At 41.8% G+C, this 19804-nt stretch overlaps 1 protein-coding gene across 1 annotated transcript; it reads right to left on the reverse strand.

Annotated features, from left to right (window-relative positions):
• Nucleotides 1-3620: 3620 nt before the first annotated feature.
• LOC124621620 lies at nt 3621-19316 on the reverse strand. The gene is made up of 2 exons (XM_047147155.1): nt 18460-19316; nt 3621-4288 (listed from the first exon to the last, which is right to left on the reverse strand). The coding sequence occupies exons 1-2, from the start codon at nt 18826-18828 to the stop codon at nt 4277-4279; spliced, it is 381 nt and encodes a 126-aa protein (XP_047003111.1). The 5' UTR covers nt 18829-19316; the 3' UTR covers nt 3621-4276.
• Between the last annotated feature and the right edge of the window lie 488 nt (nt 19317-19804).

Consider the following 19804-nt stretch of genomic DNA (forward strand, 5'->3'; position numbering starts at 1 on the left):
GGATTTGTTGTTGCTGATGTGGGCATCTTATCTTCTTTGATACAGGAAGTAGAAAAACGTAAACGATGTGATGATGTAGGCAGTCTGAAAATAACTGAACAACAAAGTAGCAGGAAGGGTGTAGCGTCAAAATTAGTTGTTCTGTGTAGGTCCTGCAAGAAATCTACCTCGGAAATGACTTCGAACATTGTGCATAATTCATATGATGTGAATTGGAAGTTAGTGTATGCAATGTGTGCAATAGGAAAAGGAAGAAAGGCTGCTCAAACGTTTTGTGATTTGATGGACCTTTCTCCTCTTGCCAGTAGGTTCAGCAGGTACATAAAAATACTTTTAGGTGCCTTGACGGTTGTGTGTAAAGCATCTATGAAACGTGCAGTAGACGAAACTGTAATTATTAGAGGAACCAGGGACACTGCTGTTGACTTGATGGGACATGACAACGTTGAGGACATCGTTCCGTGAGTGGTGTTGTAAGTGCCACTTCTCTGGAGAAAGGAAAAGTTCTTGATGTTGAGTGCTTATCTAAGTACTGCCACACCTGCCATTTTAACACTGATGACATACTGAACATCAGTGTTCTAAGAATTATGGTGGTTACGGTGGAGGTATGGAGTGTGATGGAGCTCTAAGAATATTTCAGAGGTCGGTGCCCGTTTATAACGTTAGATATAAGAAGTACCTAGGCGATGAGAACTCTAAAGCTTTCAATAAAATTAATGATTTCAATGTTTATGGTGATTCCTTGGTAACAAATTTGGAGTGTTGTGGACACGGCGAAAGAGGATGGTTGCTAGACTGAGGAAGCTACGAAGAGAAATGAAAGTTGCTACCTGATGGAAAATCTCTGTCCGGCCGAGGCAGATTGACAGAAACTGAAATAGACTTTCTTCAGAGTTATTATGGACCGGCCATTAGACGAACTGCACCTCGGAATGATATTACAGCAATGACAAAAGCTGTATGGGCCACCTGCTTTCATAAGTTGTCCACAGATGACCACCCTGTTCACAGACTTTGCCCTGAAGGAGCAGATTTTTGGTGTGGTTACCAAAAATCAAAAGAAAGTGGTGAAATACAGCATCATAAGCCTTCTCTTCCTGAGTCTGTTATGAATTAAATAAAACCAAATTTTATAGACCTAAGTGACTCTGTTTTGCTTAGTAAATGTGTTCATGGGGGCACTCAGAATACAAATGAAAGTTTCAACTATTGCATATGGGAAAGATTACCTAAGAATGTTTTTGTAGGACTAAATACATTAAAAGTTGGTGTACTGGATGTAGTTTCTATGATGGAGTGATAGGAAGGTTAGAAGTCCCGAGAAATTTAGGCATAATATGTGGCTCTAATATGGAAGATCGATTGCTTGGGTGTGACAGACAGCAGGTGCATGAAGCTGAAACATTAGCTCTTCATGTTACCAAAGAAGCAAGAAGTGCTGAAAGGAATACCAAGAGGAAGCTTGAAGATGAAGAAATGCTGTAGGGTAAAGACTGTGCTTCCAGAGTGTTCTGAGGCACAGTTTAATTGCACTCATGTCTTCATTCGCAATTTCCCACAAGTTGTATTTTTCAGAATTCAGGTACAAATATTTCCTGAAATTTATAAAGCAATGCTCTAATTTTTTTCTGTAACTTGCAATAATCCATACTTATGTAGTATCCCTAAGTTTTATTGCAGAATCAACTAAATTGTAGAAAAACTACATTTTTATTAGGAAAAAATTATAAAAATTACAACGTAAAATGTGATATTTTTATCCTTGTAATATACATAATAGATGGAATTAAATAGGTCTAGTACCTCAGCCGTCATGTCATGCATATCTGGTAAAATTTGGTCTCCTTCAAATGTATAACATTGGAGTAAATGGTACCTCAATTTTAGGAAGCATTTTGGAAAGAGAATGCCTCAATTTCTTTGTAATTTTTTTAATAACCCTAAGCAGGTTCAAAAATCTTCAAAATACTTCTAATTTGTTTAGAAAGTGTGCTGCATTACCTGATATTAACAAAAAATGTGTAAAACATGTAGATTATAAACAGTGCCTGAAAGAAATCGGTGTTGATTTTAACATAATATTGAACCGGAAAAGTACCCTGTACCCTTAAATTACCTTCAGAATTACATCTCAGTGCATGATAAATGAGGACAGCTACCATCTCGTATACTGCATCTCTATACTACATACATAACATATCTGATATTCAACGTGATAATACAATACATTTATTATCTTCGACACTTCGCGTTCTGAGATTTCCTGGAGCTCTTTCTTATGCACCACACGCTCCATGGAACTCCTACCTCCACCTCAGCAGGTAGTGTCGTCTGATTACTGCCCACTTCCGTATAGTCACTGGGTCGTTAGCTCTGATATCAGCACCTACGATTTAAAACACCTCCCAACAGTGGGGTGCTCACCACTTTTCGACTGCTCCCAGTCACGCCTATACTGTTGCAGTAAGTAAAAACTAAATTCACATCCATATCGACAGATAATCTATAGTCATGGCGATACATTAAAGTATGACCCATCTTTCTGCCATAGAACCAGCACCCAGAATTATGCTACTACCAGTAATAATGTAACTTCCCGGATTCTCCCGAAATCATCTGAAGATGAACCTGAAAGGGTTCGAAAACCGGTTAATGTAATAAAGCATTATTAATGAAAAAAGTGACTGGTTGCAGTTGTGTATAATTTATTCACATATACGAACATATTTTCTCTGACTTATATATTTAAGGAAGGGATACCTCTAATTCAAAGAAAGGGAAGTATCACAATAAGTCTTCAGCAGCCGACGAACGACATCATGTCCAGTGTCTTGCCATGATGTCTGGCCACTCAGTGTGGGTTCTTTTCTTTGTGACGTTTCCAGTGGCATATGGTTCTCAATTGACACAAATTCATGTTCAGTTATATTGTCGGTACAAATACTGTGTGACAGACAAAGTGCCAAGCACAATTCTCACACTTGTAACTTGTGACGATGTCTTGCAGTAGGTAAGGACAGGGATTAACAGGATTATCTGGTGAGAACCTTTGTGATATCCGTGTCTTTGTACTCTAAATGCACTAACGTCATTATTAATTTACTCTTCGTGACATGTGATTGGCGCTGAGACAGTTCTGAAGTTTGTACATTATAATTTGATAGCTGTGTCAGATTAATAAATTAATTAATTAATATTTGCCTACCATGTAAGTCATTAACATAGTAAATGGTGAGGGCAAGGTATCCTTATGTCAAGAATCTACAGAAATTATTCACTTCCTCAGCTTCCCAACATCCAGCTACTGATGTAAAGACGACAACTACAAGGTGCGTGATTCTCTGCTGGAAGTCGTTCAGACCCAACTGAGGAGTACAACTACTGAGGCTATATACCCGAAGAGTGAAAGCACAACTAACTACCCAGGATGAATATCATCACTCTGAATCTGTCCATTGTGGTTCAGAAGATCATGGTAATTATTGATTCATATATGTGTACATGAAACGTCCCAATTAACTATGCTTTGAGGAGAAAACATGAGAAAAGATTAAATATAACAAAAGCAGGTTTTCCAAATGGTTAGGTTCAATGAATGAGCAAATAAAAAGACCAAGTTTCACCTTATAACTTTTATTGCGTGAAACAACACAGGGGTCTCTTTATAAACTGTAAATATGTATTAGTTTTATTCGTTTAAATACTACCGTCTTCGGCATTTTTCGCAATCGAAAAGAATCATACAAACAGTTACGCCGATCTGTTAAAAATTATCTATAGTGTATCACAGCAAATAAAAGTGTATAACTTTGGATTACAATACATTTTTGATACAAAAGAAATCTTACCATCTTGGGACTGCAAGGAATGTACTTACTTCATGACGTGCCTAATGTTCTGTAATGTACAGAGCACAAACGTATTTATTTTCAATAACCATAAAGGGACTTAGCTATACGATCAAACATGGTGATGTGTACAAGACAGCTACGCGTTCCTTTTTAATCCCTCTGGGCTGTACAACATTTGGCGTTAAACGTTTCCTCGGCAACCTGACTGAAGCGTGTCGTCGTTCATAGCTGTTATTCAGGATGTCTGCACTGCACTTATCCACGGTTTGCAGTTAGTGGGCACTGTAGGTCACAGTTTGGCCGCATCGTGAGAGGCGTTTCCCGCGGGATCCTCTCGTGTCGGTGTTAGTAGTCTCGCCGTCCAAGTAACAGTTCTCCCGACCAGAGGGAAACTCTGGACAAAGCGCTGGAGGGGAATCCCCTCAGCGAGGCACCTGTGGAAACAAGCAAATTGCTGTCAGAGCTCAGAATGCACGATTAAAGAAAAAATAAATAAACAAATAAAGTGTTCCATTAAAAAAAAAAAGGACTAGATAGCAGTATCAACTTGAGAATGCCAGTGACTCGACTCCGTGGAATGCGTCTTTGGTCTTTTTGTCTAGAAACTTGCTGAATTTGAGTTCACATTACAGGACGAATGAACCAGTTAACGGCTGTCTAGATAGCATTCTCCCGACAATTAAAATTGGAAGAGCAGGAGGGTTAGCAAATAACGCAATTTCCTGATTTTGCATGTACAGAATAGCAGGAACGGCCGGTGATTAAATTTGTAAGTGATTTGGTGTTTGCTTGGTGTTAAATTGAGTATACAGTGCTGCAACAATGACTCTAACACAACTGAACATCAAGTCGAACTAAGTCAGCGGTCAGAAACTGTCTGACGAAGCTTGTAAGGATGCTGCAGGGTAGACTCTGCTGAGGAATAATTGTTAACAAAAAAATTCGATAAGTTGCGCTGTATTTGATTTAATTAGCAGTGAAGTTAGCCATTCAGGTCGTTGTGTGTGCAGATTCAAATAGCCTGCTAGAGACAGTGTTGCCAAAAGTGTTCTCCGTTTGGTTTCCTCAAACTAAACAAGACAGCTTTACAAAAATTAGACGCTGGCGTTAAGAAGGATCGAACTCCCTGCTGCCCAATGGTTTCTCGTGTTTCCTTCTTTCTATTTTTTTCGTTTTCTCGGTTTAAACTAACCAAACAAAGAACAAATTTGGCAACACCAGCAGTGGCAGACTGCCTGGATTTGTGCACGCAACGACCAGATAACCTAACTTCAATGCAAATTAAATCGGAAAGAGCACAACATATCAAATTCTTTTGTTAACAGTTATTTCACAGTACAGTCTACCCTGCAACACCCTTACAAGCTTTTCAGACTGTTTCTGAGCATCGTGTATATGGTTACATCGTTCTATGCAGCTTGTAGCTGCAGCTCTGTATAAGCGTCCATGAAGAGCAGTGACTGGTGAATGATGGCGTGCCAGACCCTTAGGCCGGTATTACACTATCAAATTTCTTTGTCAAAGATTTGATCAAAGATGTGATCAAATATTCCGTCAAATATATTTGACAAAGATCTTTGACGTAGCGCTAGAAGGGGTATTACACTGTCATCATATTTTTCGTCAAAGTTCAAGATGGCTGACAACAACTTGTTATTAACCGCAGCAGTTGCATGTACCACAAATGCACTGTGTGCATATGCGGAAGAGAAGCGGGGGGAAAAAAAGGAAACATACCTGGGTGAAGCCGTGGGTTTTACGACGACACGATAAAAGCATTCAACAAAGCTTGTTACGTGAGCTTATAGTGGAGGACGTCAAGTCGTACATCAATTACTTAAGAATGGATGAGCCTACATTTCTGTATGTGCTCAATGAAGTGTATCCTCATATCACAAAGCACAATATTCACTTAAGAACTGCTACATCTGTAGAAGACAGGAGCACTGTAACACTTCGATTCCTTGCTACAGGAGAGGATTAGGTTAGTTTAGACCACGTCTCCAATCGTCGTAATCTATTTTTGTATTCAGCGTGCCTCACGTTGTAAAGTGCCTCATCAGCTTCATACGTCTCTATTGATTTTGTAGTTGTCGGCACACACCAATTGTACTTACCCACAATGTTTATAAAAACACTACAGACGACAGAATGCAGCGTCAAATATTGGACGACATTTGACAAAGTTCCCTATTACACCATCAAATATCTTGGAAAAAGATATTTGACAAAGAAATATGATAGTGTAATACCGGCCTTAGCGACATCCTAACATCAGATGTTTTCAATGAGCGCATCTGACGAATAGGCTGATTAGGCCAACGGTCAAACACCGTCCGTGCCGAGGTAGGTCATGACAGAAAGGGAAACTCTCGGTCTTGCGTTATCTTGCTGAAGATAACATCACGCAGATGTCGAAGATAGGGCACAACCACTAGCCTTAACACGTTAGAAATGTAGTGCTGCTGTCCAAATCTCCAACTACGCGAACCAGAGCTGAGCGTATTGCGTACTAAACAGCACTCCACATCATCACGTATGACGATGACGAATATAATATCCACGGATGGATACAGCCATAGTGATGCTGCATGCAGAATCGGGACACGACTGAGAAGACAACATGATGCCAGTCCTGTATGCTGTGTCATTAGATGGAGACTTAACCAAAAAGTTTAATTTCAAATACATGCCCGCTAACTTGTACAGCATCGGTGTCAGTGGCAACTCGTGATTACACATTCGCAATCACCTCGCAAGCGGATCGTTTGTACATCGATGTTTACTGGTCCGTTTTTGCTTATGCTATCGTATACTTTCACCTGCATCTGTTTTCGCTATTGTTTGGGTGTACGGTATGTAAAACTTGTATTTTAGAGGGGAAACTCTACCACCAGAATTTATAACTTCGATTGAGGCTGTGTAAAGACCTGTTGATTGTTCATATTTTTGGTAGGCTATATTAATAAATACGAAAGACATGTGACTCTCGGAGTAAAACAAACAACAGAGCTACCGAATACCTGGATTTGACGGAAATTTGTGTCCCTGTTTGTGCATGATTAATTTCCTTCTAATTGTTTTACATTTGGCACGTATTTATCGTCACAACAAAATGATGAAAGGAAACATTCCCCACATGGTCTGCATACTTCTACAGACATACATTCACAATGCTTCTGCTTTACAAATACAGCACGTTAGGGATGGAAGGTTGTAGTTTAAGTACCTACAACTCACGAATACAGCTACCGATATGCACATAAATAAACTGATTCATCGAAGAGCTTAACTGTAATTTTAGAACGAACAGAAGCGAATAAGCTAACATGGAACAAGTAAGCTTCTCATGTGCTTCCTTCGATTTATCACATATAACCTCCCTCAAAAGTACATCGTGAAGGAGAGCCTCAATAAAATTTGTCACTCCTGAGCGTGGAACTGTCACTCTCAAACAAGATGTGGAAGAAACGGTAGTTACTCTATAAATTAGAATTCTACAACGTTCTGAGCAGAAATTGATGTGGCGTTATCCTCTCCCGTATAGGACATCAAATGGGCGAAGGATGTGTAATTAATTGGAGTTCTACAGTCTTTCAGAAGTTTAAGATTACTGTTCACACAACACGGGACTGAGGATGGTATCTAAGTCACACATCGCTGTCAGGCCAAAATTCGCCTGATATGGTTGCCAGAAGTGTACGCACAAAACAAACAGCCAACAAGACCGCTACGGTCGCAGGTTCGAATCCTGCCTCGGTCATGGATGTGTGTTATGTCCTTAGGTTAGTTAGGTTTAAGTAGTTCTACGTTTTAGGGGAATGATGACCTTATAAGTTGAGTCCCATAGTGCTCATAGCCATTTTTGAACTGATGGCACAGGGGATGTAATAACTTTGAGCGTCATAAACCCTCGTCAATGAATACGGCCACCGTATACTGTCAACAGCACCGAGCGAGCTGACGCAGTGGTTAGGACACTGGACTCGCATTCGGGAAGAGGGCTATTAAAATCATTGTCCGACCATCTGGATTTAGGTTTACCGTCTTTTTCCTATAACGCTTAAGCCTGGTGCTGGGGCCATTCCTCTGAATGGGCACGCCCGATTTCCTATCCAATCCTTCCCTAATCCGGGCTCGCGATCCGTCTCTAATGACCCAATTGTCGACGGGACGTAAATCTTCCATCCTTCCTTCCTTCCGTCAACAGCAACACTACGTCACGGTAGTTGCACACTGTGGCGCTAGGGCTCAAGGGAGTGTGAGAATACAACTTACTCTCATAGTGTATAACTCACACAAATTACAGGATTATACAAATTAATTTACATAAAAAATTGTGATCAGTCGAGATTTTTCGCCACGTAAGCAGACTGGCGCATCGAGCAGCACAATCGCAATATACACCACTGGATATTACGCGAAATAATAAATACTCTTGGGCATCTGAAAATGGTATCGTGCTGCCGGAACGTGTGGCATCAAATTATTATTGAAAATAAATAGTAATTCAAATACAAAACGAATAAAAGTTTGAAAATTCAGTCGTTAATTGCCTTATTACAGAAAGCTTCTTGCCTCTACTGGAAGAATCAGAAAGCTTTATGCTGCTAAAGGGGCTTCATACAGGGTGACAATTATCGAACTGTATGAAGTAAAATCGTCATAACTTCTGAACGGTTTGCGTGAGACCGTTCATATTGCACAGTTGGCAGCGGGGCATGATGGGAATTAGTACGTGCACGAACCGTTTGGTTTAACGACGAAGCCCCCTTTCATTTGGATGGTTTTGTTAATAAATATAATTGCCACATTTGGGGGATTGAGAATGTGCATTTCGCGATCGAGAAATCTCTTCATCCTCAACAGGTGACTGCGTGGTGCGCAATGCCGAGTCACGGTATAATCGGTGCGATATTCCTTTATGGCACGGTGACTACCGAACGGTACATGAGGGTTTTGGAAGATGATTTCATCCTCATTTCGACAGGATGCGGTTCATGCAAGGCGGAGCTCGACTCCATCGCAGCAGGAGGGTGTTTGATGTCCTGGAGGAGCACTATGGGGACCGCTATTTGGCTCTAGGGGTACCCAGAGGCCACTGGCGTGGACATCGATTGACCGCCATGGTCCCCGGATCTGAACACAGGGGACTCCTTTTTATGGGGCTATATTAAAGACAATGTGTACAGCGATAACTCCAAAAATACTGCTGAGCTCAAAACAGCCATGCAGGAGTCATCGACAGCATCGATGTTCCGATACTTCAGCGGGACATGCAGAATTTCGCTACTCGTCTGCGCCACATCATCGCAAGTAATGGCAATCATATCGACCCTGTCATAACCTAAACCCGAATACCTGCAGTGACATTTACATGTTGAATAGAATGTATGCACGCCGTAGTTTGTAACTAATTTACGTTTTTTTCATACAGTTCAGTGGAACCCTGTGTATTTATGTAAATTGGTGTGTATAGCTTAAGGACGAAAGTAAATTCCGTATGAAATGTCACTTTCTAGTACCATAGCTCGATGGAACTTCGACCATACGTAGACAAACTTACTACAGTATAATACAGGAAACTGAAAGAAATACGGAATGACACGAACAAAAATAACGGTTTTCCTCAGAGACCATAATTGCATTGGAAGTCACCGTGATTCATGATGGTCCGCTGGACGTTAAAAATGCGGGACATGGCTCCTAATAGGATGCGTGGTAAGTACTGGCGGTAATGCATCCTCTGCAACGAGTTCTCATGCTGGCCACAAAAATGGTTGGCTCGGAGCACTTGGGGACTTAACTTCAGAGGTCAACATTCCCCTAGAACTTAGAACTACTTAAACCTAACTAACCTAAGGACATCACACACATCCATGCCCGAGGCAGGATTCGAATCTGCGACCGTAGAGGTCGCGCGTTTCCAGACTGTAGCGCCTAGAACCGCTCGGCCACCCCGGTCAGCTGCTGGCCCCAAACTTAAGGACATGTAGGGGAACGGGCCGGTCTGTTCTTTCGCCGAACATCCTCGTGTTCCAAGAGCTCCACCACCCATACAGTTCGATGCAGTCGCACATTGTCATTCATAAACATGAAGTCAGGGCCTCATATATCCCTGAAAAGATGCACTTGCGGAAGGAGTATTGCGTCACAATAACGCCGTCCGATCAGTGTAGCGTGTTCAAATATTTTAAGGTTAGTACGCTCAAGCAACGTTATACCTCTCCACATGTTCGAATCCTGCCTCGGGCATGGATGTATGTGATGTCCTTAGATTAGTTAGGTGTAAGTAGTTCTAAGTTCTAGGGGACTGATGACCTCATAAGTTAAGTCCCATAGTGTTCAGAGCCATTTTAACCTCTCCACACTATAGCACCTAGACCACCAAAACTGTCTTGTTCGACAATGTTCTAGGAGCACTGTATATTCCTACCTCTCACCATATGAGCATACGTCCAGCACTGTCGCACATGTTTGTTTTGGTAGTCAAATTGGTACGTTGAGGGTAGTCAAAAATGATGCATGGGCGTACTAATCTCCAGATCTTTTAACACGCACGTGTTCGTTTTGGTGGTCAACGTGTTACGTTGAGGGTAGTCATAATGTTACATGGGCGTACTAACCTCCAAATCTTTTAACACGCACATGTTCGTTTTGGTGGTCAACGCGTTACGTTGAGGGGAATCATAGTGTTGCATGGACGTACTAATCTCCAAACCTTTTAACAAGGTACACTCATTGGTCAGCGTACTGTATTGGTGGAGGAGCTATAGCAACGAGATGATATTCGGCAAATGGACTGACCAGTCCGTTTCCATGGCTAGAATCCCATCTAACATATGTGGAATGCTTTTCAATGTCAACAAACTTCACCAACAACCGTATACTTTCAGATATTTTATTTCATTTTGTAAGCAACCAGTTTCGGCAATTCATTTCGACTTCTTCAGATCCCATAAGCTTTTTTCATGGCGCTAAACGATAAGTTGGTTTATTTGGATAAAAGCGTATGGAGCCTGAAGATGAATTGCCAAAACTGGATGCTTTCAGAATAAAATAAAATACCATAAAGGATACGGCTGTTGGTGAAGTTTATTGGCATTGAAAAGTACTTACCAGCAGATGTCCCCTGGCCACGATGGACCAACAGATATGTGGAATACGTTGAACAGACGTATTTCAGCACTTCTACATGCGCCACCGACCACCCACCAGTTGTCATCCGCGCTGTGGGAGAAATGTAACGCCCTTCCACAGGAATTCCTTACCAGTCTCATGGCCAGCATGGGATCAAGTTGTACAATACGGACTGCCGTGATCATACACTGTAAGTAGCCTGTTTATATGTGTCATGTTGGCAGCACGATCGACTACATTAATAACTCTGAGAGCGCTGTGCGCCCTCTGTAAGAGACTCTGTGTGGCTGGTCTGACCGACAGTTGGGAGTGTGTAGTTAGCAGTGATGGAGGTTGTAAGTCAGCAGTGATGAGGTAAGAGGCCTGAAGTGTTAGCGCGAGCGGACTGTCTGGAGCGTCCGTCATAGAGATTTAAAATTATTGATGATTATATAATTTTTTGGAACTGGATGTCACGGACGATTATATATTTTTTTGAACTGGATGTCACATTATTAAGGTAAAATTTGCTAAATACATTGTTTGCTCTGCAACAAAATCTTTCCTTTGCTAACCACATGCCTATTAGTAGTTAGAGCCTACAGTAGTTAGAATCTTTTATTTAGCTGGCTGTACTGGTGCTTGCTGTATCGCCGTAGTTCGTGTAATGAAGATTTTTTGTGAGGTAAGTGTCTTACGAAAGGTATAGGTTATTGTTAGGATTTCTTCTCATTCAGGGACATTCTTTTGTGTTAGTTATTTGTGCAGTCAGATTGCGTTTGAGCTGTATTTGTCAGAAATAATTCTGTAGATCAGAAATGAAATGATAAAGGCAAGCAAAGTGACAGTACATGAAGTTTCACTCAACAGTTTAAGCAAGTTCACTTGCATTCGGGCCAGCCGCTGTGGCCGAGCGGTTTTAGGCGCTTCAGTCCGGAACCACGCGGCTGCTACGGTCACAGGTTCGAATCCTGCCTCGGGCATGGATGTGTGTGATGTCCTTAGTTAGGTTTACGTAGTTCTAAGTCTAGGAGACTGATGACCTCAGATGTTAAGTCCCATACTGCTTAGAGCCATTTGAATTTGAACTTGCATTCAATTTCACTCAGCAGTTTCAGAATTAAATTAAGAAGTTTCACCTTCCCAGTTATTTCAGTCCAAGTAAAAAAAAATATTAAGAAGTTTCAACACCCTATTAAGAACCGTGTCTCCCCTTTTGTAATATCAGGACACCATCGTCCATCGCGATGATTTTAGTATAATTATTGTCTTCGAGTAAAAGTATCATTTCTGTTCGTCTCGTTGTGCATTTCTTTCAGTTTCCTTCCGTACTATACTGCAGCAAGCCTTTCAATGTAGAGCAGAAGTTGCATCGGGCTACTTTACTAGTCAGTGACATGCTATGCGTTAAGTTACTTTCGTCCTGAAGTTTCACACAGCAGTGTCCCTAAATATATGGAGTACCTTTAGAAACATATAGCTTTCTGATTATTCCAGTAGAAATAAGAGGCGTTCTGTAGTAAAGACACTAATGACCGAATTTTGAAACTTTCACATGTTCTTTATTTGAATCACTTTTTATTTTCAGTGGAAACTTGATATGACGCGTTTCGGCAGCACGATGCCATCTCCAGGTGCTAGCATGTAGTTACTATTCTGCGTTATACACACTCAATTATACTGCTACGTTTCTGCTGCATGTGCCAGTCTGGTTACGTGGCTTAAGATCTCCACTGATCAGGAATTTTTTGCGTAAATTAATTTATGGAAAGAACTGAGTTCAGTTTGAGTAAAGCGGGTCGGAGACTTCGGTTTATTACTGGAATACTAGGGAGGTGCAGTCAGTCTGCAAATGGGGTTACTTACAGTTCGGTTTATTACTGGAATACTAGGGAGATGCAGTCAGTCTGCAAATGGGATTACTTACAGATCACTCATGGGATCCATCCTAAAATACTGCTCACAGTACCAAGTAGGAGTAGCGAGGGATATTGAATGTATACAGAGAAGAGTAGCACGAACAGTCACACGTTTGTTCGAACCGCGGCAAAGTGTCACAGAGATGTTCAAAGAACTGAACTGGCAGACACTTGACGATAGACGTTAAGTATCTCGAGAAAGCCTACTTACAAAGTTTAAAGAACCGGCCTTAAATGATGACTCTAGGAATATACTACAGCCCCTACATACCACTCACGATGAGAGCGTGAAGACAATATTAGATTAATTACTGCACCCACAGAGGCATTTAAACAATTTTTCCCACCCTCAGTACGTGAATGGAACGGAAAGAAGCCCTAATAATCGGTATTTTGGGAACTATCCTCTTCCATGCACAGTAGTTTGCAGAGCTGGGGTATAGATGTAGATATAAAAACTGAAACCTTATACCTTAACGGCAGTGCTTCGATTGATCAACTCAGACGTCAGTAAGGCAAGGCTATTGCAGTATGTAAGTGATGGATTCAGAATGGTTCAAATGGCTCTGAGCACTATGGGACTCAACATCTATGGTCATCAGTCCCCTACAACTACTTAAACCTAACTAACCTAAGGACACACACAACACCCAGTCATCACGAGGCAGAGAAATAAGTGATGGAGAAGCGGATTCTGAAATGCGGTTTTTTCTGGATTGCTTGTATCAGAGTGCACGAAGTCGCAGAACAGTCGACGTTGGTGTCCCGAAAATCGTTAATTACATCATGACCATATGTATTGTCTAAAAATCGGAGTGTTATGTTTAATCAGTGCAACAAGAATTACAGGACCGATCTCTTTTCCTACCTATCATAACTTTCGCCAGAGAACTAACACTTAAAGAAAGGACCTGCTGTTATTCCATACAGAGCAATGCAACATTAGACACTGCTGTTGTGTCTATGACGAGGTGGTTTTGATGATTATGGGCTGAACAGTGTACGATGCTGGGAGTCAATACACCAACTCTGTCTCTTGCAACTTTCAGAAATCTTAACAAAAGCAAAACAGGATAACATTTCAAAGTCGCGTACGTCACACGAAAATCAAGGTACTTCAGGTAATGCGGAAACAAGTGTAGTTTATCACTGTTAATTAATCGTTTCTGTCATCAAACACTACTTCCAGGTAGCTAAAAGCTGCACAGCGTGGTACGAAGCCCTTTCCCATAAATCACACCCGTAAATACTATGCCCACCGCTCGAATTCAAAAGTCGGAGAACGAAGATCATAATTCCGCGTCTGGGTACGGAACACAGTTCCAAGTTCTTGTAGGCTTTTCGTGAGGCAGTACAACGCAGACTGTTGAATTCTTAACACGAACAGTATATTACAATTTTCAGACGTAATTATCTACTGCTTTCGTAAACTTTTTTGCAGAACACTTCCAAAACATCGAGAAGTCAAATAAAGTTGTCACAAATTGTGTAAGTCAAACGTTTTTTAAATGTTCGTTACTTCACCATAACGTTAAATCATGTTAACATGCTACACGTCTCAACGTAATACGAATTACATTGTGTACTTATACATAAATATAACAGAAAAGTTGAGAGATCCGCTGATTGTATACCTAACATAATTTATGACTATGTGAGACACAAACAGGAGTTAGAACATTAACCGAAGTTTGCAAAGGATAGAGTAACATAGAACACCCTTTGTGTCGCTTTATGGGAGCTCTGCTAATTGCATAAAAGCCCTCTGTTACTCCAAACGATATGCGCATGGCTCAGACGTACGGCAGTTGTTGGTACGACGGGATCAGCATATGCGTGTGATTGTGCAGAAAACCAGAAGTGGGGAATCTACTCCTTGCAGATATTGACAACACTTCTGGACTTTCCAGGGAAGACTTCATTCAGACTAATAGAATGGCAGTTTACGACGAATGGGTAATAGTGTTAGATTGTGATAGAGCCCCCACCAGTCATAACTGTAGGTTGTCATGATAGTGTGATTTGTAGCGTAGTTTGCGCCACGTTTGACACAATTTACCATATTTAACACACTTTAAACTTAATAAAAACTAAAACTTCAAGGTAAATTCAGAAAACCAATATTGGAAGATGCACAATCCTCCGACGAGTATGTTGATTTGATTACGTAATATATTTCGCAGGAAAACTACGAAAAATGCGTGTGGAGAAAGCAACTAAGTAAATTTTACCAGTTATAATAGTAAGTTAAAGCGATAATTATTATTGCTGTCGATCATATCTAATGTAAATAGAGGAGAATCGTAAAACTGATAATATCGCTTAACGTTTAACCTTAAAGAAACAGAAAGGAGGGACAAAGATATTTATGAGTTAGCACCAAATACATTTTGTGAAAGTTATCTTGAGCAACTACTTAGATAACCAACTTATAAGGAAAATGTATTGGATCTTCTGGCAGCATAATGTCCGAAATTTCAGATTTTATTGATCAAGAGCCAGTAATCGGTGACCAGGAAACTGTTATAGCATCACTCATCTCTAGTGCTAAATGAAAAATTAAGAACTGTTGGAAGATATTTCTTTTTGACAGCTTGTACTATTCACTCACGAGGACCACATGGCAGAACATAGCAAAGCCCAGGCTGGTGCCATGTTCCTAGATTTCCAGAAAACCTTCTCTAAAGTTCTTAACTGTCGCCTAATAGACATAACACGTGCTTACTGGAATGTCTTGCAGTTGGACTGCAAACTTCCTGGATAACGAAACACAGTACGGCATACTCGATGAACAGCTGCCTTAGTGCGCCACAGAAAGGAGTGAGATATTTGACAGTAAAAATCTTTGTCTTCCTAGGCAGTGATGTAAAAACTTCAACTGATAATTTAATTAAATTCGAGTGGAGACTGAAATCATATCTGCTTGGCAACTCCTCCTGTTCCATGGAAGAATCCTAAATTTGTAGCAGTGTTTGTGGTACAGTGTGTGTGTGTGTGTGTGTGTGTGTGTGTGTAATAAAATGAACTTCAAATACAAACTGGAGTCATATCTGCTTGACTACACAGAAGAAATCTGGAAGTGTAGTAGTGTGATGTGGGTTTAAAATAAGAAGAAAACGACAATGAATTTATGGAAGTAAAAAATCAAACTTAAGAAATCATGTAAATGGTCAGCATGTTGCCAGATCTACCGCTGTGAAGCTGTATTATAATTTTAAAACGGAATTGTCGCATTGCACAGTGACAGGTTAAAATTATGATCAACAGAACGTAAACTCTAAAAATAGTAGGGCTCAAGTCGAATGCAAGTAGAAAACGATTCTTTTCCTTCGTTTAGAGGAAATTTATTAAGAGAATCTGGCTTTTTTCCACTTCTGCTGTATTTGTTTTACTGGTACAGTTTTATTTTACAATTTAAGCTATTTTCATGTAGTTTCCTTACAAGAGAGATGTGCACCACATTACCTCCAGGAATGGGAACGTAACGATATGACTATACCTCAGTACTCGTAGAAGGATGGTTACCTGCAGTAGAAAAATGTTCCACATGCACTAGAACGGCAGCATCTTTAAATTTGCTTGTTCTATTCCCTTTGGTTCACATGTCTGGTGTCCTGTTGGTTGGACAGCTCAATTTTTTAAATAATTTTACAGAGATATTACACCGAACAAACACTGATGGTAAAATGGACCATTAATTTTAAATAACTATTAATATATTTATAAAAGAGAGGTGCACCACATTACCTCCAGGAATGGGAACGTAACGATATGAATGTAACTTAGTACTCGTAGAAGGATGGTTACCTGCAGTAGAAAAATGTTCCACATGCACTAGAATGGCAGCATCTTTAAAGTTGCGTGTTCTATTCGTTTTGGCTCGCATGTCTTCGTTTGACTGCTCGACTTTTTAATAAATTTACAGAGATATTACACTGAACAAAGACTGAAGGTAAAAATGGACTATTAATTTCAAATAACTACTAATGTATATCTATTTGTGTATTTAAGGAAAGTTGGACTCCAAATAATAGCAAAAGTAAAATAAAAAATATTAAAATATGTCGCGACGTAACACTATATTGTAAATTTTATTTACTGTGTAGAATATTTTTGATTGGTAGTTAAAATAATGTGACTAAAGTTATGGTGAAAATTTCTGTTCTGTAGATCTGCATGTTCATAAAGAGGTTTAGGCTTTTTAAATGACTGAAAATTTAAATTTCTTTTAAAATGTTCATTTCCTTCTCTTCCTTAGTGTAATACAGAATTTGGAGCTTTTCAGACTGTTTTTGGAAGTATGCTTGTTATTAAGAGATGTAATGCAAAGACTCTAGTATTGTTATTGTTCGCTTTTGTGTGCTCTTTGAAACGTATCCAAAAGTTTACACCGGTTTGTGCATTGCGTATTTGTCTGCTGCAAGTAACTACGTTTCTAATAAGTTTCTATCATTGCGTTTCATTACTATAGAGGTAATGTAGGACGCTTTCTTTTGTACAAAATCACTTGAAAGTAGCCAAAAACAGCAGAAACTAGTCATGTACCAATGAAATAAATACGGAAGAAGTGGAAAAATGCGACCTTATTTTTAAATAAAATTTGTCAGGTGGGAGCAGGGCTCGCGCACCGAGGGTTCCGACCAAACTTAATTATGCATGTAGACAGTTTATCAATTCCGAGACTAGAGGATTTGCCTCTTATCGAAATTGATACTGGTACGATATCGTTTCCATGGATTCCAAGACATTAAAGAATGTTTTAATTTCAACTTTGAAGTCAGATAACAAACGGCAAAAGAAAAGTTTTTTCGTATAATATAATTACAAATTAACATTTTTTTAAAATTTTTTCCCTTACCTCTAATGTGAAATCTTTCATCGTGATTCCACATCAACGCCAAGCACCCTACAGGTTTTAATGAATGAGTTTGGCCGGCCTCTGTGAACGAGCGGTTCTAGGCGCTTCAGTCAGTCACGGTCGCAGGTTCGAATCCTGCCCCGGGCATGGATGTATGTGATGTCCTTAGGCTAGTTAGGTTTAAGTAGTCCTAAGTTCTAGGGGACTGATGGCCTCAGCTGTTAAGTCCCATAGCGCTCAGAGCCATTTGAGCCATTTTGAATGAGTTTGTATCAGAACATGTTACACAAATGGCCTTATCTTTTCATGGTACTGATTTAGAAGCTTCACTTTTTTACATCATCAGCGGATCGTAGACCTTAATAAAATGGCTCTGAGCACTATGGGACTTAACCTCTGAGGCCATCAGTCCCCTAGAACTCAGAACTACTAAAACCTAACTAACCTAAGGACATCACACACATCCATGACCGAAGCAGGATTCAAATCTGCGACCGTAGCGGTCGTGCGGTTCCAGACTGTAGTGCCTAGAACCGCTCGGCCACCTCGGCCGGCTGACCTTAATATGTGACATAACAGGGTTTTGAACAGCTGGACAGACAGACAGACGGGCAAGAGACTGATCCTATGTAAGAGTCACGGAACTCCAAAAAAAAAAAAAAAATATTTCGTCCGTTCAGTGTCCACGAGACCTGACAGGTATACTGACCATAGTTGTCCAGGCCTCGAGTGTCACAGTGGAGGGAAGATCGGTGGCTGGCGGCGTCGTGGTGAGTGTGGCGTTGGCGCAGTCCGCTTCGCCACACGGCGGACTGGTGAAGACGACGGACAGGGCGGCCACGAAAAGCACCAACCAGCACACCCAGAAACCCCAGAAGGTGAGCGTCCGCAGCCGCACCCAGAACGGGTCCTGCGCCATAGCCAGCAGCTCCCTGTTGGTGAGCCCGGACCACCCGTCGCCGCCGATGGCAGCTACGGGTAGGATGGGACCCGGCGCCACCACCGTGGCCGCCCCGGGCTCCTTGGGAACCAACAGCACCACGTGGCTGAGGAGGGGCGTCCGCTCGTCGCTCACCATCCTCGAGCCGCTGTCCCAGTGGCGATGAAACCGTCTCTGTCCTACCGCGCTTCACACCTGTGCTGCGAGGGAACCGCTCCCGCGACCGTCTCGGTGGCGCAGAGCTGAATGCTGTTCAGCTTCGGAGCGTACCTGTTTCGAAGAGCCGTCTCTTGCGTAAGCACGACTCCCGGCTACACCGCGCTGCTCTCTGCGGCGATTCTGCGAATGTTTAAACTCCCCGAGACATTGTCCACTGCTCGGTGGCGGTGCTCTGGAATGGTGGTCAGCACTGACCGTCATCGACGAGCATCGAGGTCATTTGGTGGATCCGCAATTACTGAGGGAGCTGTGCGCTGCCACTCTCGGATTGCTGTCGTCCTTGACGGGCGCGGCTGGCCTTGAGCGGAGAGCCGTCTGGTGGGAGCTGTCAGCTGCAGCACACGTGCGCGCGCACACTCTCGCACTAGAGACACTCCCGACCGCAGGCCGGGCTGCCGCCGCTGACGTAAGGGGGCGACTGGATCCTGCTGCTGCGCTCCGGGCCTCATATACGGCCCAGTCAGCCGGCGACGGCGACCTCCTGACCCGTGACGTGCGCGCGACGTGCTGACGCTCCAACCCCACCCTCTGCTGCTCCAGCAGGCCACTGCGCGCGCGCGAAAAGAAGTCTGACCGTAGCAGTGTCATCTGGCACCCGCAACTCCAACGTTGGCTTCGCACGGCATCGCGGTCAATCACTTCCCTGCATCGCTCACGGCCATCACACGACGCCGCGCCACTGGCAAGCGCTCCTTTACTGTCATGCAGATAACTACAAAACTAGGGCAGCTACAGCTAAAGTAATTATAAGTACCTAACCAGGCAATGGTTTGCAACTGCTGAATGCAAATGGGAATTACATATACACTGCTGGCCATTAAAATTGCTACACCACGAAGATGACGTGCTACAGACGCGAAATTTAACCGACAGGACGAAGATGCTGTGGTATGCA

The sequence above is a fragment of the Schistocerca americana genome, chromosome 1, assembly GCF_021461395.2.
Source record: "Schistocerca americana isolate TAMUIC-IGC-003095 chromosome 1, iqSchAmer2.1, whole genome shotgun sequence".
In the NCBI taxonomy this organism is placed as follows: domain Eukaryota; kingdom Metazoa; phylum Arthropoda; class Insecta; order Orthoptera; family Acrididae; genus Schistocerca; species Schistocerca americana.

Excerpts from the sequence above, each read along its gene's own strand:
- LOC124621620 (XM_047147155.1), bottom strand. The coding sequence starts at position 18,828 with ATGGTGAGCGACGAGCGGACGCCCCTCCTCAGCCACGTGGTGCTGTTG.